The sequence below is a fragment of the Candoia aspera genome, chromosome 2 (genome assembly GCF_035149785.1).
Source record: "Candoia aspera isolate rCanAsp1 chromosome 2, rCanAsp1.hap2, whole genome shotgun sequence".
Classification (NCBI taxonomy): Eukaryota; Metazoa; Chordata; class Lepidosauria; order Squamata; family Boidae; genus Candoia; species Candoia aspera.
In genome coordinates this window covers 12,539,995-12,557,299 of record NC_086154.1, presented here as the reverse complement: position 1 = coordinate 12,557,299, position 17,305 = coordinate 12,539,995, and the positions used below count along the sequence as shown (strand labels likewise).

Genomic DNA, 17,305 nt, shown 5'->3' with positions numbered 1-17,305 from the left:
ACAAAAATGCAGTTTGGCCGTAGTCGTGCGTGCCCGCGCATTCCCACATCCCTGAACGGCACGCGTTCCTTCCTTCCCCCGGACGTTCGCGCTTGCCGCCTGGAGAAGCTGCTTTAACCTGGTTGGTTGGTTAATTGGGGGCAGTGGCGCTTGCACACGACGGCCTGCGGAGCTTTCCCGCTCGGCCGAACCTCCTTCCTCCCAGCCTTGATTTCCCGTAAATCCAGTTTACTTAAGTTCGCACCGGAGTCAAGGCTACGAACATCGCGCCCGACCGTCCCCACCTCGGGGAATCCCTGGGTTTTCCCATCCCAGTTACTGGAGTTGTATCACAGCTCAGGGGCTTCTGAGGACAAAACCAGGAGGACATGAAACTTCTTATGGCCTTACGGGTTGAGGATATGGGAACTGTAACACTAAACTTACTGGATTTGTATCCAGCGGGCACCCGGTTGGGGGAAGGCTGCCAGTGGCTACTGTGCTAATTCGGCTGGATTTTAATGATTAAACATGGAGTTGGACCAGGGGAAGCCAGTGGACAAAGGTCTCCCTTGACGGTTGTTTATCTCATTCAAAGGAGTCCCGTGGATTCACCAAAAATGGGGGGGGGGGGAAATCCAAGTAATAACTGGGGCAATCAGCCACTTTGAGTTTGGCCCACCATCCTCAACCATAAATTCACAACAGATCTCAAGGCAGAGGACTTGAGCTGATTTTAAGGGGCCCACGGAAGCATAGGAGGCATTACCTCAGCCAGTTTTCCCCCACAACAACAATCCTGTGAGGTGGGACGAGCTGCAAGAGAGGGACTGGTTCAGAGTCCCCAGGAGCTTCTGTGGCTGGAGGGGGGGTGGGATTAGAACCTGGGTCCCCCTGATCTTAGTCCCCATTACCCCATCCTGGGTTTGGGACTGGAAGGGAGGGACTGGCCCAGAGTCTCCCAGGGAACGTCCCTGGCTGACGGGGGACTAAAATCTGGGACTTTCGACCTTCATCGCTAGGTCAAATATGCTATCTGGTAGGTTTCAAAAGATTCCCATCTGTCAAAGTTATTGCCCCTGTAATGGTACTGACTTTGAAACATGGGCCATATTTTACTGCACTGAAATACCGCCCCATGGCTTTGGGGCAGACAGGAAGGAACTGATCCAATGTGGCTGAGGGTGGACTTAAACCTGGGTCTCCTGCATCTTCCCTGCTACACCCACTGACTTGCGCGAGAGAGGGACTGGCCCAGACACACACACACACACACACACACACGTTTCTGTGGCTAAGCAAGGACTAGAATCTGGGTCCCTATTCTGACACTTCCATCTCTGCCCCACACAGGAATCCCAGTTCCCCCTCCATGTACAGAAGCTGACTAAACGGGGCAGCAGGTGAACTTCTGTAATGGCCTGCGGGAATAACCTCGGGAGAGGGGAGGAAGAGCCCAGCCTAGTCCACCATCTGATAAACAGAATTTGAGTCCTGAGGAGGCGGGGTGGCGAAAGCGTCTCAGAAGGGACCCTCCCTAGTTTTTGGGAGAGTAAAAGATTTGCAAGATTCTGTTGCAAGATGTGCTGTCGGATTTGCAAGATTCTGTTCAGGTAACCTTACCATAAAGATAGAGCTACTGCTGCTGGTTGTCTGGACTTCCTTGCGAGGCTGAGAATTGCAAGAAAATGGGAGCGCGACCTTCATGCACTTGGCAGAAGCAGGCCGGGGAATGGGACAGGTGTATTACTGAGGAGAAAAACGGGTGACACAATTGCACCCCCCAGAGGCCAGATAGGAGAAGGCAGGTGGAAAACTGTCCTAAGTTAGAATACTTCCAGTTTGTCACATCACCTGGTCAGAAGCAAAAGAGGAGAAGCCTGTAATACAGAGCTTCTCAACCTCGGGAACTTTCCGATGCGCACACGTTTGAAATTTCCCAAGGTGGAGAAACACTAATAGTTGGATTTGTAAAAGGCAAAATTAAAGTATCCAGCAACATACTTTAAGAAGGGCCCAGGCAAACCAGATGTCACGGTCCCTGTTCCAATGTTCCTGGAAAACATCGTAACGGGTTCCCACGCCATGGGGCTGACACGAGTCGCTGTCCGGGAGGGGGCTGCTCCTGTTCCTGGTACCAGGCTGCGATGCGAGGAGTGAAGAATGCATGTTTGGGTTATCTCGCCTGGTCAAGGATGTTTCCCGCAGACCGGCAGGAACCATTAGGGGCACCTGCAGGGAATGGAACTGTACTGACTTTGGGGGGAGGGACTGGAAGCTGCTTGGGGTTTTACTGGGAGAAATCCCGCGCTTTTACTATCCTCAGCTTTGTTTGTGATCCTGCATACTATTCATTATTAAATCAGGTATCAGTGAAAGCCCTGTGTGAGTCTGATGGTGATTTTGAATAGGCAATCGTTACACCAGATGAAGTGCAAAGAAAGACAGAACCACCAAGGGTCTGGAACCCCAGAGGACAGATGGAGGGAACCCATTAGGTTTAGCCTTGAAAAGAGGGGCAGGATAAATAGGTTCTTCCATCAGAGGGTCATAGAAAACATTACATACAAGTCTTTATTCTCGTTGTGTATCCCATTTATTACGACCAAAGGGCCAAAATAGCAAAGTACATATATAATTGAAAGGTTTAGCAAAAGATAAAAGTTTGGAAGATAAAATCAATTAATAGATACCGCACAAAACATTTCAAACTTCACACTTGTTAAATCATTACTAAGGGCCTTGTTTTTATAGCCATAGTTAAATTGCCACTGTAATTTTAGGATGTTTATCTGAGAGTAAACTTTCACATATTCAGAAATATCTCTTCCGGACCGCAGCTGGAAAATAGGCCAAATTATATCATGCCAAAAACTGTTGTAAAAATCTCAATGCAGTAATTCCACATTTCAAAGTCAGTACGATTACAGGGGCGAGTATTTTTGAGAGATGGCAGACTTCTGAAATCTACCAGATAGCGTATTTGATAGCAGCACATTTCATTTGGCTTTAGAAATGGCTGTTCTATATTTACATCAATGGATTTCCTATTGAATGTGAGGAATTGTTAGGAATGTTAGGAAAAACACTCTACTGGAAAGAGCCAATCAACCGTGGAATCAATTGCTGCAGAAGATTTTGATGGTATTCATTCAGAAGCTAGACAGCTCGTAGATGCCTACAGGGAGGAAAGGGGGAAAATGACAAAATGTGGACATCATCATGCAAATGCCATAACTTATTTACTTGCATCAGATGTTGGGGCATAAATACATGATCCTGGCATTTATAGGATGATATTACTGTGTGCATGTTGTCATTTTGGTATCATCACACTATGTTGTGGTTATCACCGTAGAGTCTTCCTTTGGGGATGTTTTATTTGGATCCCCAAAGTAAGCAAGGGGATGGATTCAAGGGCCTTCCTCAATACTGCACTCCATTCCCCCTTCCCCTTTGTTCAGCTGGTTTAGGAAGGGCCCTCTTCCTCTTTTGAAAGAAGACAGATTCAGAGAAGGTATTAAGCAATTCTACCTTCTCCCAATTCCAATTACCACTTACTTATCTTCTCTGTGGGACAGACCAACAGCCTCCCAGACTCTTCCTTTGGTCAGGTGGTGGTCCACTTACATGGACCACCACCTGACTCATCCCACATTCTTGCAACACTACTTCCTCCTTGAGGTCCTCCTCTCCTTGACAACTTCCTGGAGCCTGTCCTCCTCAGAGGCCTTCACAGAGAGCTCTATGTTCTTCAACTTCCTGAGATTTCAAGAAGAATGGCCTCCGGTTCTTTCAATGGAAAGGAGCATCGCAGTTTGTTAACCTTCTTCCTCCTTAGTTGCTCACCTAATTTTACACACTGGAGCTCCTGAAGAGGAGCTCAGCTGTTGATTTAAGTTTCCAGATAAATATATATGACAGAAAGTATAGAAGAAATCCAGAAGCTGTAGTGATGTCTGCTGAAATTTCCTCTTCTGCTCAGCTGCTCCCCTACTAAACTATTAAAAGGTCCTCTTTTTGCCTCTGGTTACCTTAAAAGATTAGGAAAAGAAACTTGTTTTTTAAACTGGTACCTAAATACTCTCAGGTTTACTAGCAGGTGAATTCATAAAGGGAGAGCTCCAGAGTTTAGGAGACCTCCACAGAAAACCTTCTACATTACAGGTAAAGGTAAAGGTTTCCCTTGACATTAAGTCCAGTCGAGTCCAACTCTAGGGGGCGGTGCTCATCTCCGTTTCAAAGCCGAAGAGCCGGCGTTTGTCCATAGACGCTTCCGTGGTCATGTGGCCAGCATGACTCACGGAACGCCATTACCTGCCCGCTGAGACCTTATCCCCTCAGTTCTCCCCTTTTTGGGTTTGATGGTTTGGGGGTTGGTGTTTTTTTTTTTTTTTTTTTGCATTTTCTTTTCTTTCATTACACCTAAGGCGTATTGCTAGATTACAACTCACAGGATTTTCCACCACTGAGGAAGCTGACTGTGCCTGACAAGAGATGAGTTCAACGACGTTTCTGTGAGGAATGTGGGGTCCGATATCTCAATAGCAATAATCCTCACTATAAGCCATTTAGGGTTTAGGAAGGAAATTTGATTAAGATACAGCCCCTTGCCATTCAAAGACACAAGTGAATGAGATTCCCTGGATCCCTCCCTTAAACTCATCACGTCTTCCCACCTTTCTTTTGAAACTGAATCCTTGCAACTGCTTTCGGTTTTACAACTCAGTTCCCAGGCTTCATTCCTCGGGTTGGTGTTAATTGCAGATAAGGCAATTGCCAAAACAGTTCAGTCCCATCTCTGCAGTGTCTGCTGGCGATGTCTCTGCTCCCAAGCAGCAATCAATCCAACCCCCCTCCCTCCTGCACATTTCATGACAGAGGAGAGGAACCAGAAACATTTTATGGTTTCTGGAACAAGCCTCTGACAGTTCCAAAAGAGTCCATGGAATGTTCCCCCCCACACACACACTTTCATAGCACAAATGTCTTTTCCAAGTTCTTCACAATTTTATTAGTTAAATCTCTTCTGTATTGCACAGATCTTCACCCCTCATCATTTCTGAAAGTGCTAGAAACAACATTTATTTATTTTCCATTATTTGTGTAATGGAATTATGGAATTGTATAATGGTGATGGAAAGTAATTTTCCATTGCTTTCTGCCACAGTAGCAATCTCTGGGCAACAATAGAACCATAAAACTGCATCACAATACTCTCTGAAACCAATATAAAATTAAGACTGCCAAACAGATGGCAGGCAAAGCACAGGCATCATTTTGTTATTTCAGTCTAATTTTTTAATTTAATGTAATTTTTATTTACTTTTCTTTCACAAGCTATTTTTTACAGCTTTTTCAGAAGATGACTAAAGTAGAGGCTAACTGGATCTCAGAGGGGGGCTTATTTCAGAGGGCCAGGGCAGCAACTGGAAGCACTGGTTCCACACCATTCCTTTCATCTCTTGGGAAGTTCTTCTCATGAGGAGAACAAACAGGTTGGCCAGAGTCCACTTATAAGAGATGGTCACATATGTATCCCATTTAGGGCTTTATGGATTAATGCTAGCACCTTGAACTACCCTTGTAATCCTACTGGAAGCCAGTCGAGTACTTGCAATGTAAGCACCATACTGCCGAGCAAGTTCATACTAGTCAGTGTGCAGGCTGCTTCATCCTGCATTAATTATGGTTTCCAGGTAGTCTTCAAGCTGGAGAGGATTGTGGTAATCTCACACCCCAGCTGCAGCTCTGCAAAGGCATCACAGCTTCCATCTGTTGATTTAGGTGGAGCTATGAATGCAGGAGCACTGCCAAGTTGTGGACCTACTCCTTTGGAGACCATGTCACCCCCTCCAGAACCAACAGGGAAGCCCACCAATCTACCACTGGACAAATCATTTCTCTTTCTTGCTGGGATTCAATTTCAACTTGTTTCATCTCACCCAGTCTTACAGCTGCCAGATACTGAGTGAGAACTTCCACAGCATCTCTACAGCTCTGTATAAAGATGAATATTTGGATATCATTAGCATATTGATATTTCACCTTGAACTGACAGCTGACATCCTCAGATGGCTTCATGTAATATGGTATGGGGGGCTATCAAGGTGTGCAGTACCCCATGTACAGGAGGCTATGGGCCTCATTAATCTCTCATCATGATTGAATGATACCACCCACTCAGGAAGGAGAACTGTAATACAGTGCCACCAGTCCCAATTCCTGTAGGTGTTCCAGAAAGATATCATGATTGATGGTATCAAAAGCAGCTGAGAAATCTAGGAGAAGGAAAGCTGCATTCCCAACATCCAAGTCTCAAAGAATGTCATTCACAAAAGTAGCCAGTGCTGTTTCTGTCTCACACCTGGCTCTGAGCTGGATCCAGATAATCAGCTTCATCCAGGATTTTTTACAGCTGAAGCCCCACTACCTTCTCCAAGATCTTCCATAATAATGGATGGAAATTGTCTAAGACTGTGGGGTTGAGAGATAGCCTCTTCAAGAGTTTACCATAGCTGCAGGAATCACCTCTCTCCCTCAAAAAGGCATTGACCACTTCTCAAACCCATTCCCTCACTCCCACCTTAGCCACCCAAAGGTGCCAGGAAGGATGAGGTCAAGCTCACTAGTGGTAGAATTCAAATGGTTCACACCTTTACAGTCATTAAGATTGAAAGAATCCCTAGTTATTTGGAAAATTGTTAGCCCAGTTATCTCTTTGGGTACTATCAATACGGTGTCCAATTCTAAGCAAACAAAAGCGACTTTGTCAAAATGTCTTGCACATCTGTTTCTAAAGGAAGATCTACCAACTCTACCCCAGTAGGGTACAAGTTACTGTATTAAAACAAGGTTTTCGGATGGCATTTCACTGATGCAATAAGGGCAGGGTAATATTGACATTTTGCTGCCCTTATTTTATAACATAAACCCAAATAAGGGTTCATACATATGTTCAATTGTATTCGCTATTCATTTTCCACCACAGGCATCTTTTTATTTACTGGGTTTATTTGCTTATATGCCACTCCCATTACCAAATTTGAGCAGAGGACATACCCAATGTCTGTATATCAAGTTAAAACACAATAATGATTTTTCTAGTCACTGGAAATAACCATCATTACAATAATCAAAACAAAAAAAGTAACATAAAGTACCTTAACGTCTATACTACCTATGCTATCCTTCTACCATAATTTTTTTCCCTGCCACTTCATCTTCTGGAGGTCCTTGGTAAGTCTGATCTGTGGTCAAGAAGTTATTACAAGGTGCCCACACCACAACCTCCATATTCCAGAAGGTAACTAGGTTGGTGGAAGAAGTGGAAACTTCCCAGCCACTGTTTAGCTGGGAACTTCCAAATGCCTGGGAAGCAAATTCAACGAACGTGTTAACAATTGGAAAACTACCGTGGGAAGTTGTTTGTTTGTTTGTTTGTTTATTTATTTATTAAATTTATATCACCGCCCATCTCCCCCAATGGGGGACTCTGGGCGGTTTACAATAAATAGCATTAAAACATAGCCAGATAAAAATTACATTAAAATATACATAAAACAACTGCACTGGACGAGAAAAACTAAATTTGTTGCGTTTTGATGATTTCTGCCACTAATAATGGCCAGCCTTTAGCTAGGAACCTCCAAATGCCTGGGAAGTGGATAAAAGAAATAATAAAATAAAGGAATAAAATACTCATTTGGAGGTAAGCGCAAATTCAGAACAGGAGATGCTCTTAAATGTCAGTTTAGGCAGTTGCAGGACTAGTAAAATCTAATGACGCTGTTAATAGTTGACTATCTGATACGGGAAGCTGGTGGTTGAGCAATGGCACTTGATGAGAAAACCGAAGTTCGTTGCAGTCGGACGAGCTCTGCAACGAGGACGGGCTGGAGAGTTTTCCTGGCGGATTTCAGAGGCTGCGCGTGGACGCTGCCATCCCAGCCAGAGCGCCTCTCGGAAGGGGACGGAGCTGCTGTTCAACCACGGCCTAGCCGGAACGCTTTCCTCTCTTTCCCGCCCATCTTCCCCTTTGGAAACCTCGTGCTTTTCTCCTAAGAGGGTGGAGAGGAAGCCCCCCATCTCTACAAAAGCGGTTTCCAAGGAGGGGGGATTAGTTGCCAAGGTGATTTGGAGGAGGCTGAAGAATGCGCCCCTCCCCTCTGCCCTCGAGGCGCGTGCTTATGACGTCACTGGCCTTAAAGGGGAAGAGGGTGGGCATTTAAAGGATCCACGGGTGGATTCTCCCACAATGCAATGAAGTTCTTTCTGCCTCTTCCCTCCTTCTTTCATTGACCCTTTTCGGAGTTTTTTCTTTTTCTGTCTGGCTGACAAATATTGCCCCCCCCATTTCTGGCCCTTTAACGAGGCCCCTTTAATTCCTTTCTCTTGGCTTGCCTTCTTTTTGGCGATTTGGGGCCGTCCCCTCTCCTCCAAGAGAGGGGGAACCGCGATCCAGGTGAGGGGCAGGAAGGAGAGGCTGGGGAATGGGGGGCGGGGGCGGCACCCGGGAGGCGGGGGATCTCTGGCTCTTTGCAAAGAAGAAAGGAGCGTGCACAGGGCGAAAGAGAGTCGGAGAGCAGCAGCCGAGCGGGTGGTTGCGCGCAACTGGGCAGGCGAGCGGGGAGCCTCGCGAGGGATCCCGGTGTTGGAAAGCGTGCAGACGAGCGGAGGGGAGGCAAGTGCAAGCCTTTCCTGCGAGCCCGCGCGAGGTTGCAGGTCCCGCTTTGTGCTGCAAGGGAGAGAAGAAGATTCCCGCCTTTTTCAGAGGCGAGGAAGCGGCGCGGAGCCTGCCCGCGCTCGGGCTTCGCGGACGAGGAAGCGCTTCCGACCTCCCGGGGTCTCCGCCTTCGGAGGTCCTGCGCTCTGGGAGGGCACCCGGTTGGGAAAGCCCAGGAGCAGCGGGGCACACTTCCACGTGGGCGTGTCTGTGTGTGCGCGCCCCGCGGCTTTGCCCCTTCCCGGGGCGCTGCCTTTGGTGGAGTTAATGCCACACCTCTCCAGTCATCACTCCTAGAGTTAAATCACAGTTTTTCTTGCAAGCGCTCCACGCTTGCAACTTCTGGGCAGCAAAATAGTTCAAGCTGGAGTTTGTGCGCACGTAAGGATGCTTGTGCACTGGATGGCCTGTCTGTTGGCTGATGCCTCAAATGTGGACTCTTTAAATTAAACATACAGACACCTTATTAGGTGAAAGATGAGCAGCACATAGTAAACACTTTGGGGAAATGAGCTGAGGATACAGGCCTACATGTGTGCTTCTCTTTTTCTGTATAGCAGGAGTTGAAGTCCGCACATCTTAAAAGTTGTTAAGGCTGAGAAACCCTGCTGTATAGGTATACAGGTAGTCCTCGCTTAACGACCACAATTGGGACTGGAATTTTGGTTGCTAAGCGAAGTGGTCATTCAGCAAATCTGACCCAATTTTATGACCTTTTTTGAGGCAGTTGTTAAGTGAATCACTGCAGGCATTAAGTGAGCCATGTAGGTGTTAAGTGAGCCATGTGGTAGTTAAGCAAATCACATGGTTCCCCATTGATTTTCCTTGCCAGAAGCCTGCCAGGAAGGTTGAAAATGGCAATCATGTGACTGTGGGATGCTGCAGTGGTCGTAAATGTGAACCTGTTGCTAAGTGCCCAAATTGCAATCACATGACTGTGGGGATGCTGTGATGGTCGTGTGAGGACCGGTCGTAAGTCATTTTTTCCAGCACCGTCACTAAACAAATGATTGTTCAGCGAGGACTACCTGTATGCAGTATTCATCATGAAGGAAATCTACATGGCCACTAGGAGTTGAAAATTACTTAATGCCACATAATCAAAATATGCAGTATAGGCATTGATGTTTGCAAGGGAAGGCCAGATTTGTAGATTATATTGCATGCAGGCACTGAACTAAGGAGCAGAGTAACATTATTGGCTGGATTCCCTTAACACCCCAAGCCAAAATCTAATCGATCCTATGCGCCTTGATGTGTTGTATGAACCAGGACGGAGGCTGTGTTTGAATGTCACAATAAGTTCTAACTTTTTGGAACAAAAATGTGTTTAATCTGTTTGGCTTCTTTTACCCCCAATATTCCTGCACTACATGAATGATGAAGCAATCAGAAACTTGAGGTATCATTGAAACTTAAGGAAAGGCTGGATTCATACATCATGCTACTGTAAATTAGGGTTGCTGTATTTGGACTGCAGAACACCATCCAACCATTAGATGGCAGCAAAGACTAATTCTATTTCCCAGGCTTCTTTGCAGTCACCTAGTGGTGGCTTGGAGTTCTGCAATGCAGATAGGTCAACCCTGTGCTAAATCATCATGCAGCTTGTTTAGATTTAGAATGTTTATGTAGTAGTTTGTAAAGCTCTAGTTTATAGCTTAGTATGTGGTGTGATCCCAGCCAAATTATGGTTAGTTTTAACCATTGTTTGAAACAAACTTCCACCTGAGAGATGTTTCAATTTAAAATGAACCACAACTTAGGGTACAGATGACATGCTTGATTGCTCTGATTCTAAAAATGGTGCAGAAGCTTCAGGATGGATATATATTTCATGCCAAGCCATTAAGCCTTAGTTTATAAGCCACAAAGGCAAAACAACACGGTAAGCTAAAACCAAACAAACCTCACGATGACTTGACATACTGTGTGAACTCAACCAATATTTTGGATTTTGTTTTTTGTTTAGTTCCCATAATCCCAATTAGGGGATGATTAGTTGGGTAGGACTCACATGTGTGGATTTACCCATGGAGATGCTGCTTCAAAGAGATTACTGCAACAGCTTGAAGTAAATACAAGTGCAAACTAGCAATGAAAGAGAAATCGAGAGTGGCAATGTACGATAGGGCCCTAAATAAATAGCTGTAGTAGATTGCAATTGGTCCAGGATTCAGAATGAAATGTGCTTTGTATACCCATGAAAGAAACTGGCCAGGGCTGGGGTGAAGTGTAGGCGGGCTAAAATGGAGGCATTTGAGGGAAAAGCAGATTAGAGTCTGCTGATTGAGAGAAGGGATTGCTTTGGTTACGTGAGATCTGACAAAGGCCTTATTTTGGGGGGACATATTAATCAAAGAACCAACCCAGTTTACAATTGTTGTATTGCCCTAGGATGTTTTAGGACACAATCTTAAATAAAGACCATAGTGAAACTTCTTGAGCATCACATGGATTTGATGGTGCTTTAAATGTGTTTTTCATTCATTCGTTTGGGATTTTGGTATTCCTTATGTTGGTACAGTTCTAAGTTGCATATAGTACAGATTCTAAGCCTATTTGTTCAGAAGTAAGCCTAACTGACTTCACTGAGCTTTGAGCTATAAAATGCATGCTTAATCTTAGAAGAAATTACGTGTAAACAAATACAGGATTTGTCACGTATAAGATCAGGATGGAGGCAAGCGAGATGGAGAAAGCAAGTCAAAGGAGAGGGAAAAGGGAAAAGAAATATTAGTGTATCAGCCGTGTATAACCTTGAAAAAGGTATTATTAAAGGTGGGAATCAGTTTCAAAAAAAAATGGGTAGGTTTGATGACAAGGCTGAGGAAAAAAATAATCTTCCTTTGGCTCACAGATTGTGCTAAAGCTTAATTTGCTTAACTGTGGCTTGTGGCGTAAACTGGATCCATATATTTCACTAAGCCGTAAACTAGAGTGAGTCCGTGCAACCTGCTAATACCAAACCAGATAAATCAAGTGGTGTTTTAGCACCTTGTGTGAAGCCTTGAGGGTTGGGGGAGGACAGGGGTCCTCTTTGCCCAAAGTGAGCTTATTTACAGTCTTAAATCCAGTGTTCTCCTCTCCCTCTTTTTCAGTGTCTCTGTTTCCTTTGACCCTGGCCCTCAGCCTCTTCTGCTTTTCCTCCCGGTGTGGAATTTGGCCCTCTCTTCCGCCTTGCGAGAGCCAATGGCATCTGGCGTGGAGCTCCTTCGCTTTCAGCTGCCTGGCCACGAGGCAGCCACCCTGCGCAACATGAATCAGCTGCGCTTTGAGGAGCGTTTCTGTGACGTCACCATCGTGGCGGACAGCCTCAAGTTCCGGGGCCACAAAGTCATCCTAGCGGCCTGCTCCCCCTTCCTTAGAGACCAGTTCCTGCTCAACCCTTCCTCCGAACTCCAGGTTTCCCTCATGCACAGTGCCAAGATCGTAGCCGACCTTCTTCTCTCTTGTTACACCGGCGCGCTAGAATTTGCCGTCAGGGACATTGTGAACTATCTGACAGCTGCCAGCTACCTACAGATGGAGCACGTGGTGGAAAAATGTCGAAATGCCCTGTCCCAGTTCATCGAACCCAAGATCAACCTCAAGGAAGAGACGGCCAAATTTGGAGGCTACCGGAGATTCAAGTCTTCCAGCGTAGTGGGCTGCTCCACCTCGTCCAACAAAGTGCACTCACGCAAGAGGTTTGCTGAAGAATTCCTCAGAGCCTTGCAAAATGAATCGAATTATCCATTCAGTTGTTTCTGGCCCTTGGCGATTCCATAAGCCAGCTCCCTCCATTAATTACAATTAATCTTGCAAATAAATTAATTAACCTTGCAAAAAGCTTTTACCCCGTTTGGGTGCCCCCTTTCCTGCTAGTCCAAGTCTCTTCCTAAAAGGAAAAATAAATCCATAGAAAGAACCAACTTCTTGAAAAAAGTTCCCAGCCTGGTCACCTGGAGGTGATTCTTACTCACCACAGGCGACCAACACAAGCTGTTTAAAGGTTGTTCTTAATAGTATTTCTTTAACTGTGTGCTATAAGGAATATATTGGGTAAGTAAGGTAATAGCACCATATCTGGGCAGCCAAAGAAATAGCAGCTTTGGTCTTGTCTATCCTGCGTAATTAATTTGATTAAATGAAACATGTTTATCGTACGTGCTCAGAATTGCATAAATAGTATAGCTTGGGAGTTCCTGAGACTGTAATCACAAGAAGGTTGTAATATGGGATTTGGCTATCACAGAGATAGATGCAGCATCGTAGTGGTGAATCCACTGGAAAAATACTGTTGTGGTTGACAGTAGAGCTGCCATCATTTTTTAACGAATGGGCTGGGTTACATGTGGCATCCTCTGATTTGAGTGGGGGCATGCTTGCCATGAGAAACAGTTCTGGACCTGTGATCTAGTAGCAAGTCACACTTTTGTGGTTCAACCCTAGGGATGTTCTCCATCCATGGAACTACCTAGATCAGTAGCTGTGTTGGCTGTGGACCTTTGAGGGGCGATAGCCACCTATTGGGAGCGTTCGTTGTGCAAGGCCGATCCAGATACAGGGAGAGAAAAGAATTTGCCTTATATCGAATCAAACCATTGATCCACTAAGCCCAATACTATTGATTTGGGTTGGGTGCAGTTCTTGAGGGTGTCAGCCAGGGATGCAGGATTTATACATAGTCCAATGGGCATTTGGGCAGATTCCCCCAGACACAATGACTCCTCATAATGAAAGGCTGTTGAAAAGCAAAACAAGAATCGTACCCAATATCTAAGCAGATGACTTAGAGCAAGCTAGCCAGCTAACATTTCAAAACCCTGCAAATGCTCGCCTTTCAACTCCTGCTGTCATCAAAAACAGCACTATTTTTTCCCCAAGGATCCATGCCTTGCCATTCAGCTTAAAATAGTTTGACCAGAAGACACAACAGCAGTTAAATGTCTAGTCAAAGAACAAAATAGTTAGAGCAGACCCCAAAAGCAGAAGGATAAAATGTGAATAAGATATCCCATAGTGTATATAAGACAGATTCTCAGAAGATTAACATTGATGGTACTTTTTAATTTCCCCAATAAAAATCTGATACATAAAAACAACAGCAGCAAAGGCGTGAAGTTAAAGACATTATTTGCATGAAAGTTTAATATTGAGTTAGGATTTACTTAATGGAAACTTCTGTAAGAAAGGAAATTGAGAGAGCAAATGCATTTTTTAAATTGTGTCTACTTAAACTCTGAAGGTAAAGAACATGTAGAAGAATCTGTAAGAAAATTCTAGTCAGGGATTGATGTTTCTTAGAGCATGCGCACACGTTCGCACAGACAGCAACACACGGACCCGTGTACTTGCATGCTCACATACAAGGCACATCTTTGTGTGCCTTGGAACCATCTCTAGAATTCAGCAATGCAGTTTTTGGTTTCCACACTGAAGCTCAGTGGTCAACTAGAGTCTGGCAGATTTTAGGTAGTAGATAGATTGCATAAATAAGTAAGCCAGCAAACTTGTTTGAAAAAGTTCAACATTTGGGGAGCATTATCTTTAAGTAGCATTTGCTGAAGAGAGTTACTGGTTTTGAGGGAGAATTGTTTATGGGGCCCAACCCACTTTTTGATTTGGACCTCAGCACACCACTCCATGGCCAAGTGACCCATAGCTCAAACATAGTTGCCCCTCACCAAGTTGACATTAATGATTCGTATAGGAGCAAATGGTCCACACTGCTGGGCATGGGAAGAGTCATGTATTGCTTTGAAAGGACCCATTGTCTGTAGATCTTGCCAGCTCCTTTCCAGCTTCTGGTCCTGGTTGATGCCATACCTTGCTATCTTCTGGTGGGTTATCCCATGCACATTTGCCTCTTTCGTCAGTTTTCATCTTTGTTATGAAAAGGAAACCCATAACATGTGAATGTTGATTAAAATCTTCCTTTTGGAGTGTATTGTCAAGGAGTAACCTCAAACTAGGAAAGAAGGCCTGTGGTTTAATGGAAGGTTACACATTCAGTTCCCCACTTTGCTGTTCTGAGAAGAATTGTCTGCCTCTAGAGATGGATGAAACCCATTAGACTTGAGACTATTGGCTTGCAATAATGAATCAATGGTCTGATTCCTTGTAAGACAGCGGCATTACCCATGTCTCAAACTCTCTTCCTAATGTTCTAACATTTGTGTTTTTATGGCTGATAGGTCCATTCAGCGGCCTGTTAAACTAGAGTTCCCATTGGAAGAAGAGTTGGAGATGAAGGCGGAAGAGGAAGAGGAGGAGCAAGAGGAGGATTATGGGTATGAAGATTCTGTCTCTGATATTTGCATTGTGAAGATTGAATCAGCCATGGAAGTGGCCCAGCGGCAGAAGAAGCAGCAGCAGCAGCAACAGCAGCAGATGGGCACCAGCTGGAGCAAAGATGCATCTCCCCAGCAAAGTTGGAACAAGGAAAGTTCACCACAAGCTTGGGACAAAGAATTATCTCCTCCAGCAGGGTGGAACAAAGCTGAATCTGGAGACCAGGAAGAGCCTCAAGTCAACTCTACAGTGGCAGAAGGCATTGAGTCTTCTCCAGAATCTACACCAGAGAAACCTCAGCATGGTGTGGTAAAGGCCTCCTACAGCCTCTCTGAGGATGCTGTAGGTAAAGGCCTCCTGATCATCCCTGGAGGAGGCTACTTGGAGGAGACCAGTGAGGCAGCAGCTGTTGCTGCTGAGTGCCAGAGCAGCAGCGGTGGGATGGGACTGGTACTTGCAGGACTGAGTGGTCGTCCCTTCTCCACCTTTCCTGTGGTAGGGAGAGGTAGCAGTTCAGGAACACTAGGGGGAGGTAGCGGGATCTCAAGAATCATCTGTTGCACCAAGTGTGAGGAGGTCTTCCAGGGGGTGGAGAAGCTTGTCTTCCATATGCGGGCCCATCACTTCATTTTCATGTGCCCTCGGTGCGGCAAGCAGTTCAACCACAGCAGCAACCTCAACCGGCATATGAATGTTCACCGTGGGGTGAAATCACATTCCTGCACCATCTGCGGGAAGTGCTTCACTCAGAAGTCCACGCTCCATGATCACATGAACCTCCATAGTGGTGAGAGGCCATACCGCTGCTCTTACTGCGATGTGCGCTTTGCCCACAAGCCTGCAATTCGCCGCCACCTCAAGGAACAGCACGGCAAAACTACAGCTGAGAACGTCATGGAAGCCAGCGTGACCGAGATCAATGTCCTCATACGTTGAAGGAGGAAGAAGGGGTAGCGGTGGGAAATGGAAAGGGGGACGCCTGAGCTCTGAGGGAGGGACGCGGGCTATAGGGATTAGATGTAGGGGTAACGAGCCAGGATCCCTGAGTTTTGTGGGATAGGATTAGTGCTAGTGTGCTAGAGGGGTGGAAGCCCTGGATTCTTTGGATGGGTGTGGGAAGCGGCTAGTGGATTAGCAGAGTAGACTGTACCATGAAGGGAAGTTCCTGGATAGTCTGGGAAGTGAGAGGGATCTAATTAGTTGGAATAGAAAGTGGTAGGAGAGGGGATTCCTGGGATCTGTCCTCATCCTGCGCAGGACCCTTATGCCCCATTATCAAAAACGGCTACCTCTTTTACAGCCCAACCCCATCCAGTGTTCGCTTAGAAGTCCTATGGGAGTGGGTGGGGCTGCCTTCCAAGTAGGCGTGGTAGGATTGTGGCTTTGGGTTGTCTGAGGAGGGGAATCTCACTTGAGATACCTCCTCCTCCCCTGAAGTGACATGGATGAGACCTTGCTCCATCTCAGCCAAAGAAACGGGGGGGAAAACCTTAAGCAGTATGGCGTAGAGGGGATTGATCTCCACCAGCATACGATACAGTTATTAAATGCTGCCAGCCGTCTGTTGCCTTGGACCTTCTCTCTGATCTTCTTGTCATCACTCAGCCACAAGAACAGGTCAACGAAGACCCTATAGACGAGGCTTTAGGACATCCGAAGCCTTTGAGAACCTAAAACAGTGGAAGGAAAGTTGGCAGCCACCTAAACTTCATGGGTGACCCTTGCTGAGGGTGAAGTCATTTGGGCAAAGAAAGTCTCTACTGTGATGTTTGAGAGAACAGCCCACTAGTGCAATTTTATCCAGATATAAAAAAGGCAATAATTCTACAGGAAGCGGCAGAGGAGCGAAGGGATAAACAGGCTGGTCTGTCCCAAGGGATCTGCTGGAGAAAGTAGCAGGGCTGGTTGTCTTCTGCTCCTCCTCCGTAGTTGCATCACAGAAGTGCAGCCTTCATCCCCCTGCGACATTTTGGGAAGAACAGCCGATACACAGGAAGTTCATTGTCCGCGTGGCTGTGAATATAAGCTTAGAATATGGTAGTCAAGATGAGGAGCAGGCCTTCGCAGGTCTCAGTGGCCCCTTCTGCCGGCCAACAGAAGCAAAACGAGAGAGAGAGCTCTCTGGGCAACTTGTGGTTGTCACATGATTTGGCGTTTCTAGGCACAAGGCATCGATTTATGGAGGAAGCAGATGAATACCGAGCATTGTCGTTTAGAAAATGGCTGTGATGAGCACAGTATCGTTTTTTTTCTTTTGTTTTATTAGGAAAGAAACAGTAACAGCGGAACAGGAAGAAAACCAAAAATGCGGATGTTGGGCTCAGT

At 45.8% G+C, this 17,305-nt stretch overlaps 1 protein-coding gene across 1 annotated transcript; it reads left to right on the top strand.

Moving 5' to 3' along the window:
* The first annotated feature begins 11,819 nt into the window (after window positions 1-11,819).
* Window positions 11,820-17,171, top strand: ZBTB12 (zinc finger and BTB domain containing 12). Its single transcript, XM_063296283.1, has 2 exons — window positions 11,820-12,393; window positions 14,884-17,171. Exons 1-2 carry the CDS (start codon window positions 11,897-11,899, stop codon window positions 15,914-15,916), a joined length of 1,530 nt encoding a protein of 509 aa, XP_063152353.1. The 5' UTR covers window positions 11,820-11,896; the 3' UTR covers window positions 15,917-17,171.
* The last annotated feature ends 134 nt before the right edge of the window (window positions 17,172-17,305 follow it).